This window comes from Mauremys mutica, chromosome 2, assembly GCF_020497125.1.
Source record: "Mauremys mutica isolate MM-2020 ecotype Southern chromosome 2, ASM2049712v1, whole genome shotgun sequence".
Lineage (NCBI taxonomy): Eukaryota > Metazoa > Chordata > Testudines > Geoemydidae > Mauremys > Mauremys mutica.
This window is the reverse complement of record NC_059073.1, coordinates 212,271,080-212,289,692: the sequence shown is the minus strand read 5'-3', so window position 1 is coordinate 212,289,692 and position 18,613 is coordinate 212,271,080. Positions and strand designations below refer to the sequence as shown.

The 18,613-nt window shown below is 45.3% G+C and overlaps 1 protein-coding gene across 8 annotated transcripts in view; it reads right to left on the bottom strand.

Annotated features, from left to right (window-relative positions):
- ULK4 (unc-51 like kinase 4) overlaps positions 1 to 18,613 on the bottom strand; it is a 448,425-nt gene that overhangs the window by 425,800 nt on the left and 4,012 nt on the right. For all 8 annotated transcript variants that reach the window (XM_045007197.1, XM_045007203.1, XM_045007201.1 and 5 more), the window contains 4 exons: positions 18,218 to 18,419; positions 16,319 to 16,418; positions 9,093 to 9,232; positions 6,734 to 6,896 (listed from right to left, as the gene is read on the bottom strand). In XM_045007197.1, the coding sequence (XP_044863132.1) occupies positions 6,734 to 6,896; positions 9,093 to 9,232; positions 16,319 to 16,418; positions 18,218 to 18,355 (541 nt within the window). In that variant the 5' untranslated portion in view covers positions 18,356 to 18,419. The remainder of the gene's footprint in view (positions 1 to 6,733; positions 6,897 to 9,092; positions 9,233 to 16,318; positions 16,419 to 18,217; positions 18,420 to 18,613) is intronic.

Here is an 18,613-nt window from a genome sequence, read left to right as displayed (position 1 = left end):
ATTACTGCACTTATAGTGCATTTGTATGAACCGGACTTCTTGAGTGAAAAGACTGCTGCATTCTGGAACAGCAGAAGTTTCTTTAATGACCAGAGTTGTTTCCTAAGTACAAGGCACTGCAATAGTCAAGCCTATTGTAAAAAAAATATGTTTCACGGTAGCCAGGTCAGCATCCAGTGGGAGGATGGAAAGTATCCTGGCCAGTAACAGATGGAAGAATATACTTCAAGCCACTGGTAATAAATGGATACCCAATAGGAGTGTGAAGTACATATTGAGGGCACTAGCAGCCCAAGTTGTTTTTTTTAAACTGAGATTCCTAGTAGCTTCATATATATGTTGAACAAAAGGGTGACAGAATTAAGCCTGTGATACCCCACAGGCGAGGCCCTTTGATTATATAACTAACTATCCCAAATTAACTTCCAAGTTCTCTGAGATGTAAATGGAGCACACATACTCTAAATCAACTCCACCTCCTACTAGTGGTGGGATCAAATGTGATACCATAGATCATAGGGTGTTGCTATTGAAGGCACCTGACAGACTTTAAAAGTATCAGCATAGACATGCTGCCTCAAACTCAGCTAGGAGGACAGCACAGTCCCAGTCCACCAAAGCCTTTTCTTCACTGCACTCTGGGAAGCCCAGTATACAAGATCTATTCAGAACAGATGTACTAAAATGATAATACAGTCTTTATTACTTCTTCTCACAGATGTATGTTATGCTGTATGTTTGCTAAACTTGATTTTGTATTGTTACGAAGGTTGGAAACATGACTGTGTGTATGTAAAATCTGTTTCTTCTCTATGTACCTGTCACACACTCATTTCAAGTGCTGGCTAGCAATCTTCCCGGTACTTAAGGATACCAATGATGGTCTGTGCTACCAAAATCTTGCTTACATGAGACTAAGGATAGGTCTACACTAGAGCTAAAAGCTGTAAATTCCAGCTTGAGGAGACATACCTGCACTAGGTTTGATTGAGCTAACATGCTAAAAATTGAAGTGTAGCCACAGTGGCACAAATGTGGGAGGGACTAACTATCTCCAGCATGAACCTATGGTCTCAGACAGGATTGGACTCTGAGCAGCTTGCCGCTCCTGCCACTGTGACTCCACTTCTATTTTTAGTGCATTAGCTCAACCAGAGCTAGCATGAATGTGTCCCCTCAAGCTAGGGATGGAAGCTGCAGGAAGCGGTGGCCCAGCCCACGCCGCTTTCCCGCAGCTTCCATTGGCCAGGAACGGCAAACCACAGCCACTGGGAGCTGTGAGCAGCTGTACCTGCGGACACTCAGATAAGCAAAGCGTCTCACAGCCTGCCAGGGGCTTACCCTGAACAAGCTGCAAACCAAGCTGGGAACCCCTACCTTAAGCTAACAGTAGCATTAATTACAATGGAGAGAAGAGATAAAATAGTCACCTGAAGCAATACCTGTATGTACAGATAACTTAGTAACAACTTAGGCCTGGTCTACACTAGAACTTTAATTCGAATTTAGCAGCGTTAATTCGAATTAACCATGCACTTGTCCACACCAGGAAGCCATTTAGTTCGACCTAGAGGGCTCTTTAGTTCAAATTCGGTACTCCACCCCGACGAGGGGAGTAGCGCTAAATTCGACATGGCTATGTCGAATTAGGCTAGGTGTGGATGCAAATCGAACTTACTAGCTCCGGGAGCTATCCCACACTGCACCACTCTGTTGACGCTCTGGACAGCAGTCCGAGCTCGGATGCTCTGACCAGCCACACAGGAAAAGTCCCGGGAAAATTTGAATTCCTTTTCCTGTCTGGACAGTTAGAATCTCATTTCGTGGTTGGACATCGGGGCGAGCTCAGCAGCACCGGCAGCGATGCAGAGCTCTCCAGCAGAGGAGTTCATGTAATCTCTGAATAGAAAGAGGGACCCAGCATAGACTGACCGGGAACTCTTGGATCTGATCGGAGTGAGGGGCGAGGAGTCTCTGCTTTCGGAGCTGCGCTCCAAATAACGGAATGCAAAGACCTACGAGAAGGTCTCCAAAGCCATGAGAGACAGAGGATACAGCCGGGATGCAACGCAGCGCCGCGTGAAAATCAAGGACCCCAGACAAGGCTACCAAAAAATCAAAGTGGCAAACGGACGCTACGGAGCCTGCCACCACTGCCCCACCAGTGACCATGGACTCTGACGATGGGACAGTGTCGACGGACAGTTCCTCGGCGATGTTCGCGGACGGGGAAGATGAAGAAGAGTTTCTGGAGGACGAGGCAGGCGACAGCGCTTACAACGCTGGTTTCCCCGACAGCCAGGATCTCTTCATTACCGTCACGGAGATCCCCTACCAACCCTCCCCGGCCATTAACCCGGATCCTGAATCAGGGGAAGGAGCAGTCGGTAAGTGCTTTAACCATGTAAACTTTTATTCTTAATATAACAGGAATCTGAAGTATGTGAAAAGGAGGTCTCTCTATATATGGGGATAGAACAGAAATCCTCCTGGGAGATCTCCACGAACCTCTCCTGGAGGTAATCGAAAAGCCTCCACAGGAGATTCCTGGGGAGAGCTGCCTTATTGGGTGCTCCGTGGTAGCACACTTTTCCGCGCCAGGCTTTCATGAGGTACTCAGGAAGCATTGCCTCCCCGAGCACGGCTGCGTAGGGCCCTGGTTTGTGCTGGCTTTCACGCAGCATGCGCTCTCTATCTCCTTCAGTGACCGTCCTCAGGGTGATCTCGTTCGGAGACTCCTGCATCTAATTAGGGGAATTACTGTAATGTTATGCCTGGTCCAAAGTATTTTTAAAAAATCTCCGGACAGACGGCATAGCAGAGACTCAGCACGCTGCTGCGTGACGAGCGTAACGGAAAGCCAAAGAATCAAATGGACGCTCATGGAGGGAGGGGGGACTGAGGACGCAAGGTATCCCACAGTTCCTGCTGTCTCCGAAAAGGATTTGCATTCTTGGCTGAGCTCCAAATGCTTCTAGGGTCAAAAACAGTGTCCGCGGTGGGTCAGGGCATAGCTCGGCAATTTACGCAGCCCCCCAACCACCCCCAGAAGTGAAAGGGAAAACAATCCTCTCTTGACTCTTTTACATGTCACCCTATCTTTACTGAATGCTGCAGATAGATGCGATGGTGCAGCACTCAACACCAACATCCTTGCTTCCCCCACGCTATGGATGGCTGATGGTACAATACGACTGGTATCCGTCGTCGTCATCATCAGCCTATTGGCACATGGGGCAGTGCAAAAGGACCGGTAACCATGCAGACTACCATCCGTTAGGTCGATCAAGGGCGCCTGGCCCTAATTTTTCCTGGTAGATGGTACAATATGGCTGATAACCATCGTCATCATCACACCAGGGGGCTGAGCTTCATCAGCCCCCAACCCTTCATGTGTAAAGAAAAGATTCAATTGCCCCTGGACTAGCAGCAGGATGCTGGGCTTCTCTCCTCCACACTCCTTAATGTCCTATCTGGAATATCATAGCAACTGGAGGCTGCCTTCCACTCATTTCTCACTCACAAGTCATTGTGTCTTATTCCTGCATTCTTTATTACTTCATCACACAAGTGGGGGGACAATGCTATGGTAGCCCAGGAAGGCTGGGGAAGAATGGAATGAACAGGTGGGGTTGTTGCAGGAGCACCCCCTGTGAATAGCATACAGCTCATAATCGATACAGGATCTGACACAGAGCAGCTGTGCTCTCTGGTTCTCTGATACAGTGGTTCTCTAGTACACTTGCCCATATTCTAGGCAGGACTGATTCTATTTTTAGATACCAAAAAGGAGGGATTGACTCAGGGAGTCATTCCCAATTTTGGCTTTTGCGCCCCTGGCTAAGAGCAGCCAGGGGCACTTATGACAGCAGCAAATGGTGCAGTGCAAAAGGACTGCTAACCATGCCCATCTTATTACCAATTTATGGTGTGGTAGATGGTACAATATGGCTGGTAACCATCTCTGCTGTCATGCAAAAGCAAAAGCATGCTGCTGTGTAGCGCTGCTGAACCGCCTCTGTCAGCGGCATCTAGTACACATACGGTGACAGGCACAAAAGGCAAAATAGGCTCCATGGTTTCCACGCTGTGGCGTCTGCCAGGGCAATCCAGGGAAAACGGGCTTGAAATGATTGTCTGCTGTAGCTTTCCCGGAGGAAGGGATGACTGACGACATTTACCCAGAACCACCCGCGAAAATGGTTTTTGCCCCATCAGGCACTGGGATCTCAACCCAGAATTCACAGAGACAGATTAGACTGTGTTCATTCTTCGCAAAAATTTATCTTGGCAAGGAATTCACTCCCTTTTTCCCATCACACAGCTTGGACTGTCTCCAGACCCGCCACAGCATCTCCCTCACAGAGGCTGGCAAAGATTAGGCGGTGAAATAAAAAGACACGGGACGAGATGTTCGCTGAACTTATGGGGTGCTCCCGAGACGACGCGGACCAGCAGAGCCAGTGGAGGGAGACCCTCTCTCTGTACCAGCGCTCACTCAGCGAACGGGAGGAGAGGTGGCGTGAGGAAGACAAGCAGGCGACACAAATGCTGCTTGGACTAATGAGAGAGCAAACGGACATGCTCCTGCACCTTGTGCATGTTCTGCAGGACCTCCAGCAGGAGGACAGAGCCCCCCTGCATTGTATCTGCAACCGCCCTCCCCCGCCACAAGTCCCATACCCCCCTCACCCAAAATAACCAGAAGGAGGGGCACCAGAGGCCGTGTAAACTGTCACTGCACCCCAGCAGAGTGCTCAAGTACCCAAAAGCTCTCATACCCTACATTTTGAAAAGTCCTTTCCTTCCCGCCTCACCCAAGCCCCCATCCCAGTTTCATCCCCTAACTGTCTAGTTGATAATAAAAAATACTTTTCTGTTAATTACTGTTTCCGTCATGTTCTTTTAGAGGAGACTATGTTTGAAGGGGGGGAAGGGGGTTGGTAATTTGACAGGACAATCACCTTTACCAGGGTACAGACATGGGGGCAGGATCAGCAGCAGGTCACACACACACTGCAGTCAGTACGCACCCTGGTCGGTATGGGAGGTGGTTTGCAGGTTCTGTGTGGGTGGGGGGGGGTACGTGACTTTGTAGCGGGGGAGGGGGGTTACAGATCTCATGCAACGGTCCCTGTCCTGGACCACAGAGCCACGCAGCAGAGGAATCTGTATCCGTCCTCCCCCGCCAAAAGGCCACATAGCCCACGCACACAGAGTCCCAAAAAGGAGGGATGGCAGGCTCCGTTGAAACATCCAGTCCGGCACTGCAGACCGCTCTGGGAGCAGGAGCCTGTCATTCCTCGAGTTTACAGGCGGTCTTTACATCACCACACACCCTACCCAGCACAGTCCGTGTCCCAGTTTCAACCCTTTAACGCAAAGTCATCAATAAAGAAACCTTTGTCAAGTTACAGTGGAACATGTATTTTATTTTTAAACGTGTGTTGGAAGTTGGGGAAGCGGGGTGGGCGGGGTATGTAACTGCAGATGCTAGTCAACAGTCACTTGGTAAAGAAAGAGGGGCAGCTTCAGCTTCTCTGTAAAGAAACTGAACAGTCACAGGTCACGCTGCTCGCTGGTACTTGAAGAGTTCCTTGTCGCTGTGCAAGGCGCCTGCACAGAGCTTCACGAGCCAGGGCATTAGCGGGTAGGCTGGGTCCCCGACGATCACTATAGGCATCTGCACATCCCCAAGACTTATTTTGTGGTCCGGGAAGAAACTACCTTCCTGCAGGCGTCTAAACAGACCAGAGTTCCTGAAAACACGCACGTCATGAACTTTGCCTGGCCACCCGACGTTGATGTTGGTAAAACGTCCCCCATGGTCCACCAGTGCTCGCAGCACCATTGAAAAGTAGCCCTATTTCTCAGCAGCTGACTGTGGAAGAGGTGGACGATAAGGTGCGAGGAGTTGACAACGGCCATAACTGCAGCGGGATCCGTGCTCAAAGTGCTGTGGCGCCCGCGCTGTCACTGAGCAGAAAAGTGCACGAACAGATTGCCCGCAGGCGCTTTCAGGGAGGGAGGGAGGGAGGGAGGGAGTGATTGACGGTTCAATGATGACAGTTACCCAAAACCACCCTCGACACATTTTTCCCCCCAGCATGCATTGGGGGGGAAATCCCAGGATTCCAATGGGCAGCGGGGAGTGCGGGAACTGTGGGATAGCTTCCCACAGTGCACCGCTTCCAAAGTCGACACTGGCCCCGTTACTGTGGACTCACACAGTCGAACTAGTGTATTTAGTGTGGATACACAACTTCGACTTCATAAGGTCGATTCCACAAATTCGAATTAAGTTGATTCGAAATAGTCTTGTAGTGTAGACATACCCTTATTTAACAACTGCCTTTCACAATTACATTTTATGTGCTCTGATTTTCATAACAGGTAGTGTAGCTTGTTTTGTGATTTGTACCATATGCAAATTCCCATAATGATTCCCATTACATTGTCATAGACACTGTCAAAACGTTTTATTTTGTTTAGTTCTATTACTAATGTAGAGGGTTTTTGCTTGATTTTTCTAAAAAAAGAAAAAAAAATTCTTAATTCCTGCATCCACAAAAAGAATAGTTACAAAAGACCACTATTTTAAGTTTATGGCAGAGAAAATAAGACCCCAACCTCTCAACCTGATTTAAAATCAAAACATTTTTTAAAACATTTCATTATGCCTCACTGAGTTTAGTTAATTTTGACTGGATAAAACATATACTATATGCTGTACCTTTAAGTCTGTTTTTCAAGTTTCTTTGTGGAGTGCTTTCACAGCCATCACCTTCTCCTTCCTCTGATCCAATTAAAGCAAAAAATTCTTCCAAATTTTCACCCTCTGCTTTAGCCAGGCAAAAATTATTGAACTTCAGCGTGCCAGGCCCTTCCAGAAGTATCTACAGAGGTAAACAAAAGTGAACACCAAGTTGTTTCTTTTAAATATAAGGACTGTTTCAAGAAGCTGAATTTTCTAGTCCACCCTAAGATTGCAGTTTTGATCAAGTCCCAGGGGTTAAAACAGGGTTAAAAGCAGCCCTGGAGAGGGCTATGACTCTGAAAAAGGCTAGGCTGATTGAGGAAGGAGCCACAGCTGGGGCCACACCCCAATCAGGCCACAGCTCACCTATAAAAAGGCTGTGAGCCAGAGAGAGAGAGAGACAAACAAACAAACAAACAAACGACCAGGCTGCCTGGGAGCTGAGAAGGGTACCTGAGGTACAGCAGTGCTGGGGAAGAGCAGAGGGAGCTGGGGAGCTCCAGCCTGCAGGCCCTGCTAAAAGGCCAAAAAGGGTACTGGGGCTGCAGAGGGGCAGCCCAGACATAGGCAAAGGCAGCAGGTCCAACCCCCCTTGCAGAAGATAAGTGGTTTACAGACTTCAGTCAGCCCCAGTGAGCGGGGGCTAGACGGGGACTGGCAGTAGCCACTGAGGCAGGTGGGGATAGAGGTTCCGGTGGGTGGGGAGACCCAGATTGTGGGTTACTGCTGGGGCAGAACCCTGATGTAAAGGGCACTGGGGTCTGGGAGGGACATGGGGCCAGCGGCAGGCAAGACACCGGCCTACAGAGGGCGCTCCAGGCTGGAAGAGCTAATTCCCAAGACAACCAGCAGGAGGTGCCACGCTGGTGAGTCCCAACCCATCACAGGCCCTCATCACAGTAATCAGCTGAATGCCTCCCATGAGTTGTGGGGGGGGGGAAAACCTACAATGGCCTCCTTTTTTCATAGCCATCAAAAGGTGGCTTTTTTACTTTAGACAGATCTAGGAAGATTGTTTCTTTGTTTTAAATGAGCCTGGGACGATGAAGATGATATTTTGGAAAAGCATGGAAAAAGAGGTTTTGCATTTGCTCTGCATGCAGCAAACTTAGGAATCATTCTCATTTAATCTGGTGGTGAGTTCCAAAGCCTTGTTCCAGCTCCTGTGAAGGTTCCATCTCCTGAAGTCATTAGTCTCCTCTGGTCAACAGCTACATTGTTTCAGTGGAACATAGCTGTCATGGGAGGTTGTGGTTACACAGAAAGAGGCAATAGCCAATACCACAATAGCCAAGACCAATTCTATGCAGGACTCTGAAAATAAGGATGGCTACTTTGAATTGGACTGCGTGTTCAAAGGAGTAATTACCATCTACATTACTCTGCAGCAAAGATAAAAAGTGATGCATCTTTCAACATGTGTGCATATTAAAGTTTGTTAGACTAGTGGTTAAAATATTTAACATTTAAGGGGGGGGAGGGATAGCTCAGTGGTTTGAGCATTGGCCTGCTAAACCCAGGGCTGTGAGTTGAATCCTTGAGGGGGCTATTTAGGGATTTGGGGCAAATATCTGTCTGGGGACTGGTACTGATTTGAGCAGGGGGTTGGACTAGAGACCTCCTGATGTCCCTTCCAACCCTGATATTCTATGACTATCCACCTAGCAACCAGATTCTGATAGGGCCAGCTCCAGGGTTTTTGCCACCCCAAGCAGCAGGGGGAAAAAAAAAAAAAAAAAAGCCACGATCGGCAGCAGCTCCACTGCGCCGCATTCTAATTTGGCAGCAGGTCCTTCCCTCTGAAAGCGATCGAGGGACCTGCCACTGAAGAGCCCAACGTGCCGCCCTTTCCCCTTAGCCGCCTCAAGCACTGGCTTGCTGGGCTGGTGCTGGCCCTGGATTCTGAGACACATTTTAAGTTTTAAAATATTTTGTCATGATTACCAAGAAACTAAGAAATATGTGGTTTCCTAGTGTAGACAGGCTATGACAGAATGATGCAAAGCTATAAAAACAAACTCCTAAATGAATACTGAAAATCCTTTATTGACTCATCTTTTTATGCTGCAGCATGGAAGCAGATACTATACTCTCAGACACTCATTCTCAGCTGCAGAGTGATACAGCAGACATAAAAAAAATAAACTAATTAGACTGTAAGGTATTCAGGACATACACTTGTCTCTTACTATGTTCATGCACAACACACAACACCTGGCCTCCAACCTTGAGTAGGGCCTCTGGACATTAGCATAATACAAATAATAATTTCTGAAATTTTAATGATATCTTTGACATAATATAAGATACCCATTTAACTAATGTTACTCATTACCTTTCCAGGTGTGAGTTCACAGAAGATAATTCCAAGGTCATGAATGTGATGTAATCCAGTAACCAAATCAATACCAAATTCTCTCACCACATCTTCAGGTAGATGTTCATCTTGCGCAATAACCATTTCTAGTGAGCCACCTGAAATGTATTCACACAGAATCCCTTATGACGGTTGTACATCAAGAAAAGGCTAGACCAATAGCCTACTGTGATATTACAGCCTCTTAAAAGAAAAAAGTTAAAAGTTAAAAGGAAAATACAAATCAATTGAAAACAAAAAAAAAGTTTGCCTATCTTCAATTGCTTTGTGACTCTCCAACAGCCACAAGTTTAAAAATGTATATAAAAATAACCTATTACTTGTCAGCACTAAAGGACTACTTCACCCAGTTGTTTTTGACCTCTGGAAAAATTAAGGCATGGAAATGTCATTCTCATATGCTCACTGTACATCCTCTATACCTAATCACTGAAACATGGGCAAATTTTGAAAATAAGACCCATGTCATCTAATTTGTCCATATAGATCACAAACTGAAAAGAGTTCACCACTATCATCAATAATGACCCCTTCTGTCAACGAGTTCCTATTTTATGAAGGCAGAGAGTGTGAAATTAATTTAGTCTCTACTGAATTTACATATTTTAGTACTCAAACGAAACTATAACTGCATACATCTATGTAGCATGATTTATATCAGACTTCACCTTTTATATAATAATCTTTATCTTTCTCTAGATCAACATTACTGAAAAGTGACAGACCAAACAATTCAGTTTATAGTTTTCATGAACAAATGGATTTGTTTAGTTATACCACACAATGAACTTCTTATGGTAATGACCATAAAAGAAGGTTAACATTATACTGGGTTTTTGGCTTGCCTTTTTTTGGGGGGTGGAGGTGGTAATTAGAATGTTACAAGAAAGCTCTTCTTCAGAAATCAAGATGGCTTTTAACTGTTTATATTCTACCTATGGCCATATTTTTATTAATTCTTTATTAAAATAAAAAAATCTGTTCTATGACATCTCCTCTAATACTTCAGAAGTAGAATGTCTTCCTGTGAATTCTTCTAAAACTACAGAGATATCAGCTTTATATAATTTTTTTTTAGTATAACTGTCTAGAGAACAGTAACTTCAAAAAGTTACATTGTACAATCAGTAAGAAATGGTTACTTACTAATAACTGGTTCTTCAAGATGTGATGCAGAAATGTATTCCACTTAGGTATGGGCATGCACACACCTAAGTGGAATACACAGCTGCATCTATTCTAAGAAGAATTAATGTTAGTGTATCTACAGCTTTGGAACCCTTGCAGCAATGTGCGAGATGAAATAGGGCTCAAGATCTGAGCACTTTCCTGAAGTGCTAAAGTACTCTAGTCTATCTCCAGAGGCAAGGGATCCCTTGTAAAGAATTTGAAGAGAATCAGAATCAGAGAAATGAAATGAGTGGATTCAGTTCTTTTCTTTTACCTCCCCCACTCTACAATTCCTTGCGTGAACTTTAATACCATGAAAGAAGTTGGATTAGAAGCATTGAAGAATGAAATCTTCTATCCACCGAATAGATTCAGTACAGGTAGCAGTAGTGCAAGCTTACTACACTGCCCTGCCAATGTGCACCAAACCTATCCAGAAAAAAACCCCAAAAAAACCCCACTTCTTGGCATGCGAGCGTACTTTACCTCTTTTATGAGGCCAACAACAGTGTATTGTTTGCCAGAAATTTGAAGAATTTTTTTTAATCAACTGCATTGCAATAGTCTACTAAAAGCAGCAAAATTTGCCTATTTCTGACTTCCAATTAGAAGTCAGTACATGAGAGGTCTGAAGTAATGGATACATTTTAAAGTTCCAGTGCTACAAAGAAATATGCATGTGCTTAACTTTACACACAGCAAGTAGTTCCACTGGCTTCAATGGGACCACTTACATGCATTAAGTTAAACACTGAGCAAATGTTTACAGGAGTGGAGCGTAATTTACTTTCTACTATTAATTTTATGCTTTCAAAACTACATACTGTGATAGACCCAGGCCAGCTGGGTACAGCAGAATAGCAGAAGGCAGATATACTGGCCACTGGATAAACAGTTTTCTGTTCCCTGACTGACCAGAGCAGGGGCTGCTCCAGGCTAATGAGAACACCTGGCTCTAATTAAGCTGTAAAGAGTCAGGTGAGGCCATTCAGTTAATGTAACCACCTGACTCTAAGGCCCTGTTGATACCATAAAAAGGGCTCACTCCAGTCAGGCAGAGGAGAGCCAGGGAAGAGGAAGTGCAGCTGAAGGCCTGGTTACTGAAGACACCCTCAAACCATCGTTAAAGGAGCCCTAAGGTAAGGGTGAAGAAGGGAGAAGCAGGAGAGCTGTGGGGAAGTGGCCCAGGGAAATATAGCAACTCTGGCAGTGAAAGGTTGGCTGCCAACAACTGCTACCATTAGGGTCCCTGGGCTGGAACCCGGAGTAGAGGGTTCCCCCCAACCCACCACTACAGGAACATCTCCTGGAAGGGGAAGTCAGGTCCCTGTCAGGACAGGAGGCTGAACAGAGACTGTGGGAGTTCTCTCACCAACCTCCTTGCAGCCTATGATGAAAAGGGCTCTGTAGACTGTAACCCTGGCCCTAAAGAGAGAAGGGCTACGTGGAGGGTTACAGTGAGCCATTGAGGCTAGCATAAACCACCTAGAAGCACAGGACCCACGGGAGCAAGGTCAGAGCTCTGCCACAATACATCTAAACCATACACAAAAAGTTATGTTAAATGCACAATAAGATTGCAGTCAAGCACTGAAAAGTTTGGAAGTACTAGAATTAACCTTATTTCAGCCCCCTTCTGCATATACATTATGACTAAGGTTAAGTTTTAGTCACAGGTATTTTTACTAAAAGTCATGGACAGCTCACAGGCAGTAAACAAAAATTCACAGCCCGTGACCTGTCCATGACTTGTACTATTTACCCGTAACTTGGGCCGGGGCCCCCGGGTGCGCGGAGGGAGCACGGTCTGGAGGCACCGTGGGGCTGAGGGCATGGTCCAGGACTCCTGCTGGGCGGGGGGAGGAGGAGAAGGGGAGTTGGCAGGGCTGGTAGTCTCCCTACCCGGCTCAGCATGTCTCTGCAGCTCCTAGGGGGAGGAGAAGGTCAGTGGGGATCCACGCACTGCCCCAGCCGAGCTCCGTTTCCGTAGCTCTCATTGGCTGAGAACCGCAGCCAAGGGGTGCTGCGGGGGCGGTGCCTGCAAGTGGGTACAGCATGCAGAGCCCCCTCAGCCTAGGTCAGGAGTTGCAGTGTTATGCTGGCTGCTTCCCGGGAGCCTCCCCGAGAGGTGAAAGTGGGCCAGTGCAGCATACCGGTAAGAAGTGGCCACTGGTATGAGTCTGTAAGCAGCCGATGGCCGGGGCCAAAAAGGGAGCTGCCCTGGGGTCCCAGTGATTTGAAAGGGCCTGGCACTCCCAGCCACTGCTGAGCAGCAGCCAGAGCCCCGGGCAGTGCAGGCTGGGCAGCGTGGAAGGGCTTGCTGGGGGAGGCCTACCCCTGAGCCCTGCCCCTTCCACACAAGGCCTCACTCCTCCCAGGGGCCCGGGGCCAGGCCCCCGTACTGGTAAGTCTCATGTTACTTTCACCCCCTGGCCTCCCCCCGCCCTCAGGTAAACGCCACCTGCATCCCCCGTTTCTCCTGCCCCAACTCTGAACTCCCTCCCACATTCAAACTGCTGCTGGCCCAGGGGCTGCCTTAATTATGATACAGTCTTTAATTACATGATCACATGATATTTCTTCCCCACAGGATCCCAGTTCAGCCTGCGGGCCGCATGTGGCCCAGTTAACACACAGCTGCAGCCCAGCTCAGCTGTGTGCACAGGGTCACAGGTTCCCAGCTGCCTGTGGCCCAGGTTACGCATTGTGGCTGCATCCCAGCTGCCTGTGGCCCAGGTTACGCATTGTGGGCCGCATAGGCGGTCCATAATGTGTAGTATGTTGAGAACCACTGAGTTATACAAACCTCATATTGGGCCTGAAAGAGATAAAGCCCACATAGCCCCACTCTTCCAGATACAGGTGCCAGCTTCCAATTTTCCCTAGGAGTGCTCAACCACCACTCAGCCCCAGGCCCTGTCCTCACTCCACCCCTGCCCCCAACCCTGCCTCTTCCTGCCCCAAGCCTGGCCCCCACCCCATCCCTTCCCCCAAGGTACGCCCCTTCCCACCCAGTTCCACTCTCCCCCAAGCACATCTGTCCCCGCTCCTCCACCTCCCTCCCAGCGCCTCCTGCACGCCATGGAATACCTGATCTGTGGTGGGCAGGAGGTGCTGGGAGGGAGGGGGAGGAGTTGATCGGCAAGGCCACCCGCGGGTGGGGAGCTTGATTGCCGGTGGATGCTAAGCACCCGCTAATTTTTTTCTGTGGGTGCTCCAGGGCTGGAGCACCCACAGAGTCGGCACCTATGCCTCCAGAGCATGCTCCAACTGGAAAGGAAGCTTAAAAGAAAGCTACCCAGTTCAGTCAAGGAGAGGAAAACAGACCTACCCTAAGGGATCCTGGACATGGGTGCTGAAGAAGTCTCCTTGTGATGAATAGGACTTCATGCCGAGACCAGTTGGGGCTAAAGGTTTAGCTGTCTTTTCTTTTGGTACCTTAGATTAGACTTGGAGCCATGAGAGACAGATAGTAGAAAGCGGACCCAGGAAGGGTCATTTCAAGGGCACTGTAAGGCACCGGACACTTGATTGGGGAGTCCGGGCCCTGCCCCTGCTGCAGGAGAGGCATAAGCCACATTCCAATCTCACTCCCCCTTTGATAAAAGGGCAAGGACATTGCAACCTGAGGTGAAGCTAAATCCATCCTCAGATGAGGAACTGGACTTAAAGGCCTTCCCACTGAAAGGCAATACTGAGTACACTACCTGCTAGACCACCTGGCCTTCTGAAGGCTCTGTTACTGTCCTCTTCAGCCCTGGGCTGGAACGTGGGTCCATGAGGACAGATTCTTCAGAGAATTTAGCTGCTAAAATTGAAAAAAAAAAAAGTCTCTACTGAGCATGTACAAATTACCATTTTTCAAAAGCTTTTAACTTGGCCAAATTTGGGAGGATTTCTACAGGGGCAGCAATAGGCATATCCTTGATACAAAGGCCACCCCCCACCAAATTTCAAGGCCTTGCTCTAACGCATGGGGGCATTAGACCTTTTCAAATAAAAGGTTGCAATACATACATACATGTACGTATGTAAAAATAATGTATTTTCCCCTAGCCTCATCCTTGGACACATACATATATTTTGGCTGAATTTTCCCAAGAAAATTTAACATGAGGCAGACATACACGATAGGAAATTTCAGCCCAAACAGTTATAAGTTGGCAAAATTACTGAAAACAAGGTCTGAACTGTCAGACAACTTTAATAAAAGGTGGTGCTACAAGTACCATCTACAATACACAACCTTGTAAGCAAACAATTCACTCCAGTCTAAAAAATTCTTCCAGTATCAGGGCACCTTTCTAGTATGTTAGTGTTTTTTAAAAGATTTACTTCTGTACTTTTATGACAGAAAATATTTAACATAAGTGAAACCTATTTTACATCAACGTTGAACCCACTGAAGTATCTGGATGTTGATTAATAGTAGCCAATATCTGCTCAACCATTTCCTCCAGATGATAAAAGGAAGAGTATGAGAACTATCTTTGCATTATTGCCCAGATTCCTGAACCTTACAGTGATTTCCTTTATAAATTTTTGTTCTGTTTTAATAATTGATACATTCCTTCAAAAAACTCAGTAATCCCAGAAACTCATTAAATCACAGTACCAAATTCTTACGCTCCTGTTTTAACCACTTTATCTATTTTAGAAGACTGTATATAAAATAGTCCAACTTGATAGGGCCGAAAATGCAGAGAAAAATATTGGGGGCGGGGGGAAGAGGCACAACAAAATTTATACTGGATCTGATCAAGAAAAAAATACTCAGTCATGTTGTTACAAGAGAGATATGTTGGATATTCAAAATGGAATCCATTTTCCACACTTCAAAAGAAATTTTCAAACCTGAACAAATTTAATGAAGGACCTAAGCTTGTTCTATTTAAAAATATGGTAAGCCTTAGTAGAAACTGAGTAGATTGCTAGGTAAGGAATGATTAATACTCTCTATATTTAACAAAAGGCTGCCTGTTCAAGAGTTAACATTTGCCAACAAATTAGACTAGAAAAATATGCCAAAGTTTTCAAGCTTAGGTGTATAAAGTTAGTCACCCCACTCCATAATCATACACTTGATTACAAGTGGCCTGGTTTTGTCAGAGGTGTTGAGAATCTGCAGCTCCCATTTTCAGTGGCATTTGAAGCTTTATAGCACTTCAGGAACAGAAAGTTTCTTTTATTTAGGGACCTAATTGGGAAGCCAATTTTAGGCATCCAAATTTCAAAGTTTGACCTCAGTATCTTGCCCACTTATTTCTCTCAAACATGGGAAATAATGCTATCCTAGAGTTCAAACCATACAAGTCATAACAACTGGATAAAGCCCTTCCATAAACCTTTTTTGATAACATGGAGATAACCTAGTACAGACCAAAGAATCACCCAGTTCAAAAAGTATAGGGCAGTCCTCGGGTTCCCTCAGCTCCCAAATCAGTGTCTTAACATACAAGAGAGGATGTTTCAAGTCAACTGGAAGAGACGGCTTAATTCATCTAACATGATCCTGCAGACTCCCCTTTAGATTTAGAAAAAGGAAAATGAAGCAATATCTTCCATCTGGTCAAATTTATGTTTTAGGTTTATTGGCATATTTTCTATTCTTTTAATTCTGCATAAAATATTTAGGAAAGTACCAAAAAGCAGATAGAAACCTAACTTTTCCTTGAACAACTTGTATCTGTTCATCCCCTTCAAGAATTCATAGTATTGATCTGCAAGTTACAGCAGTAGCATCACCTACCAAGCAGTTTAAATCCATATCAATTAACTCTTGAAACACATATTGAAGTGAAAAAGAATACGACTTGAGGCATTTTTCTAGGAATCCAGTTTTTAATTATATCTATATGCTAACTTTCTACTAAAGTTTCTGATCTTTCATTTGTTTTAAATAGATTGTCAGGAAAAAGTTACGTTTTACATTTTGGATAAAAAAAATTGTTATAAATTTATGATGTAAAATTCCCATTTCACATATTTTACTTACGGTAGTTAGCATCTCTTACCTGTGCATAACTCCACTACAAGCCAGAGATGGTTGCTTGTTTCATACCACTCATGAAACGTTACTATGTTCTTATGTCTAATTTCATGTGTAAGACGAACCTGTAACAGAATATTTGTATATTTTATTTGGAGAGCTGCATTCAGATATTAGTGTTTTGGGGGCGGGGGGGAAATGCAATACAAAGTAATTCTAGATTCCTTTCTCCCTATATTGCTAGCTTTTCAAATGCCACCAAATTTTTAAGAGGTCACATTCCTACTCAAATCATACAATCAAAAATATAGAGGGAAGATACCTTTTGGCACAGGCCTCCCCCAACTTCCCTGTGTTCAGAAGTACAGTCAATTTTCCTCAAACTAGTTCAACTGGTTAACAAAAAAACAGTTTAATAAAGATGGCCACCATAGCTATCTAGTGACAGAAGAAAACACTCCTATGTTGTAGATCAGAGTTCAGGGTCAAAGTTACATCCCTAGTTTCTGTGCCAGTGAGAGATGGAAGTGTGAAAGAAGCAGGTACAGTGAGTCCTGGAGAAGGAGAGTTTTCCATCATTCTTGAGTAATCCCCTCTGGCCAACCAAATATCATTGAGAGGTGCCCAGGAGCTATATTTATGTTGAAAGATGGGTTAATGCCAATAAAGTGCATTTCACAGCTTTGAGGGAGAGGAGGGAAAATGGCAGAAGTTTCTCCATTCCCTCAAAAAAGAGCCTAAATGTGCAATGTCTAGTGTAGTTTCTGGTAGAATTGCTGGATATGCTCAATACAAAAAGTAACAAAATATTCTGAGCATCTTTAACAGTGTTTCTCCAACTGGGGTCGCCGCTTGTGTAGGGAAAGCCCCTGATGGGACGAGACAGTTTGTTTACCTGCCCTGTCTGCAGGTCTGGCCGATCGCGGCTCCCACTGGCCACACTTCACCGCTGCAGGGGGCTGCTGGAAGCTGTGGCCAGTAAGTCCCTCGGCCTGCGCCGTTTCCAGCAACTCCCATTGGCCTGGAGCAGCGAACCACAGCCAGTGGTAGCCATGATTGGCTGGACCTGCAGATGGGGCAGGTAAATAAACCAGCCCGGCCCACCAAGGGCTTTCCCTACACAAGCAGCGACCCCAGTTTGAGAAACACTGATCTTTAACCAAGGATATAGCTACCTAGTGACTCAGTAAGTGCTGATTGTTGAAACAATAAGAGAAATGTACATATGGGACAGGAGGAGGCTGGTACTTCAATTGACTTGTATTTTCCCAGTGAACACTGCAGTAACAAAGTAAAACCAATCACTACATTTATGACAGCTTCTATGACCAGCACAAAGTTAACCTCTTATGAGCAGATGTGTTTACATCTGTGCTAAAAAAGGACTGAAATTAAGGAAGGGGCTTTAGGCAGAATCCATGACTGCACATCTACAAAGAAAACCCATTTAAGACAAGGGAATTTGGAATCTAAAAGCTTAAAACATCACTATAAACTGACACAAACAAGGTAGGTAAGGTAATGTCTTTTATTGGACCAACTTCTGTTGGTGGAATGTACATGCTTTTGAGCTCCAGTAGGGTGACCAGACAGCAAGTGTGAAAAAAAAATCCGGATGGGAGTGAGGGGTAATAGGTGCCTACATAAGACAAAGCCCCAAATATCAAGACTGTCCCTATAAAATCAGGACATCTGGTCACTCTAAGCTCCACAGACCTGAAGAAGAGCTCTGTCTAGCTAGAAAGCCTCTACCTTCCACAAACAGACATTGGTCCATTATCTCACTTGGGCTTTGACCAACAAGTATAAATTGTGAAATTTATTGTATGTGAAGTAGTACCTGGTATTCTTTTTGTCTGTATTTGTGCTACTGGAAAATTTGTATCTACACTTCCCTACAGAAATAGTAAAACATTATTCTTACCCAGTTGGTTATTTCTGCTCTTTTGCATTTATCGGTGCAAAGAATAGCAACAAAATTAATAGTGCCTTTTCTTCTTCCTTTATAAACAACTGTCTTGCTTCCTCTTCCAATCTCTTCATATAAAATAAAGTTCTCCATGTTTAAGATGCTTTACAGCCAACAAATTAAGAAATGGCTTGTTTTCATCACTAACAAACACCACCTTGAAAGAAAAATTTAAAAATTTCTTCAATGTAAATATGTAATTATTTTCTTAATTCTTAAGATATGGCATTTAATACAAAAAGGTACCATTCATGTGATTAGCAATGATGACTGACTGACATTACAGAAAGTTTATAAACAAGACCTCCCACAACAAAGTCTAATCAACATTTTACACATAGGATAATATAA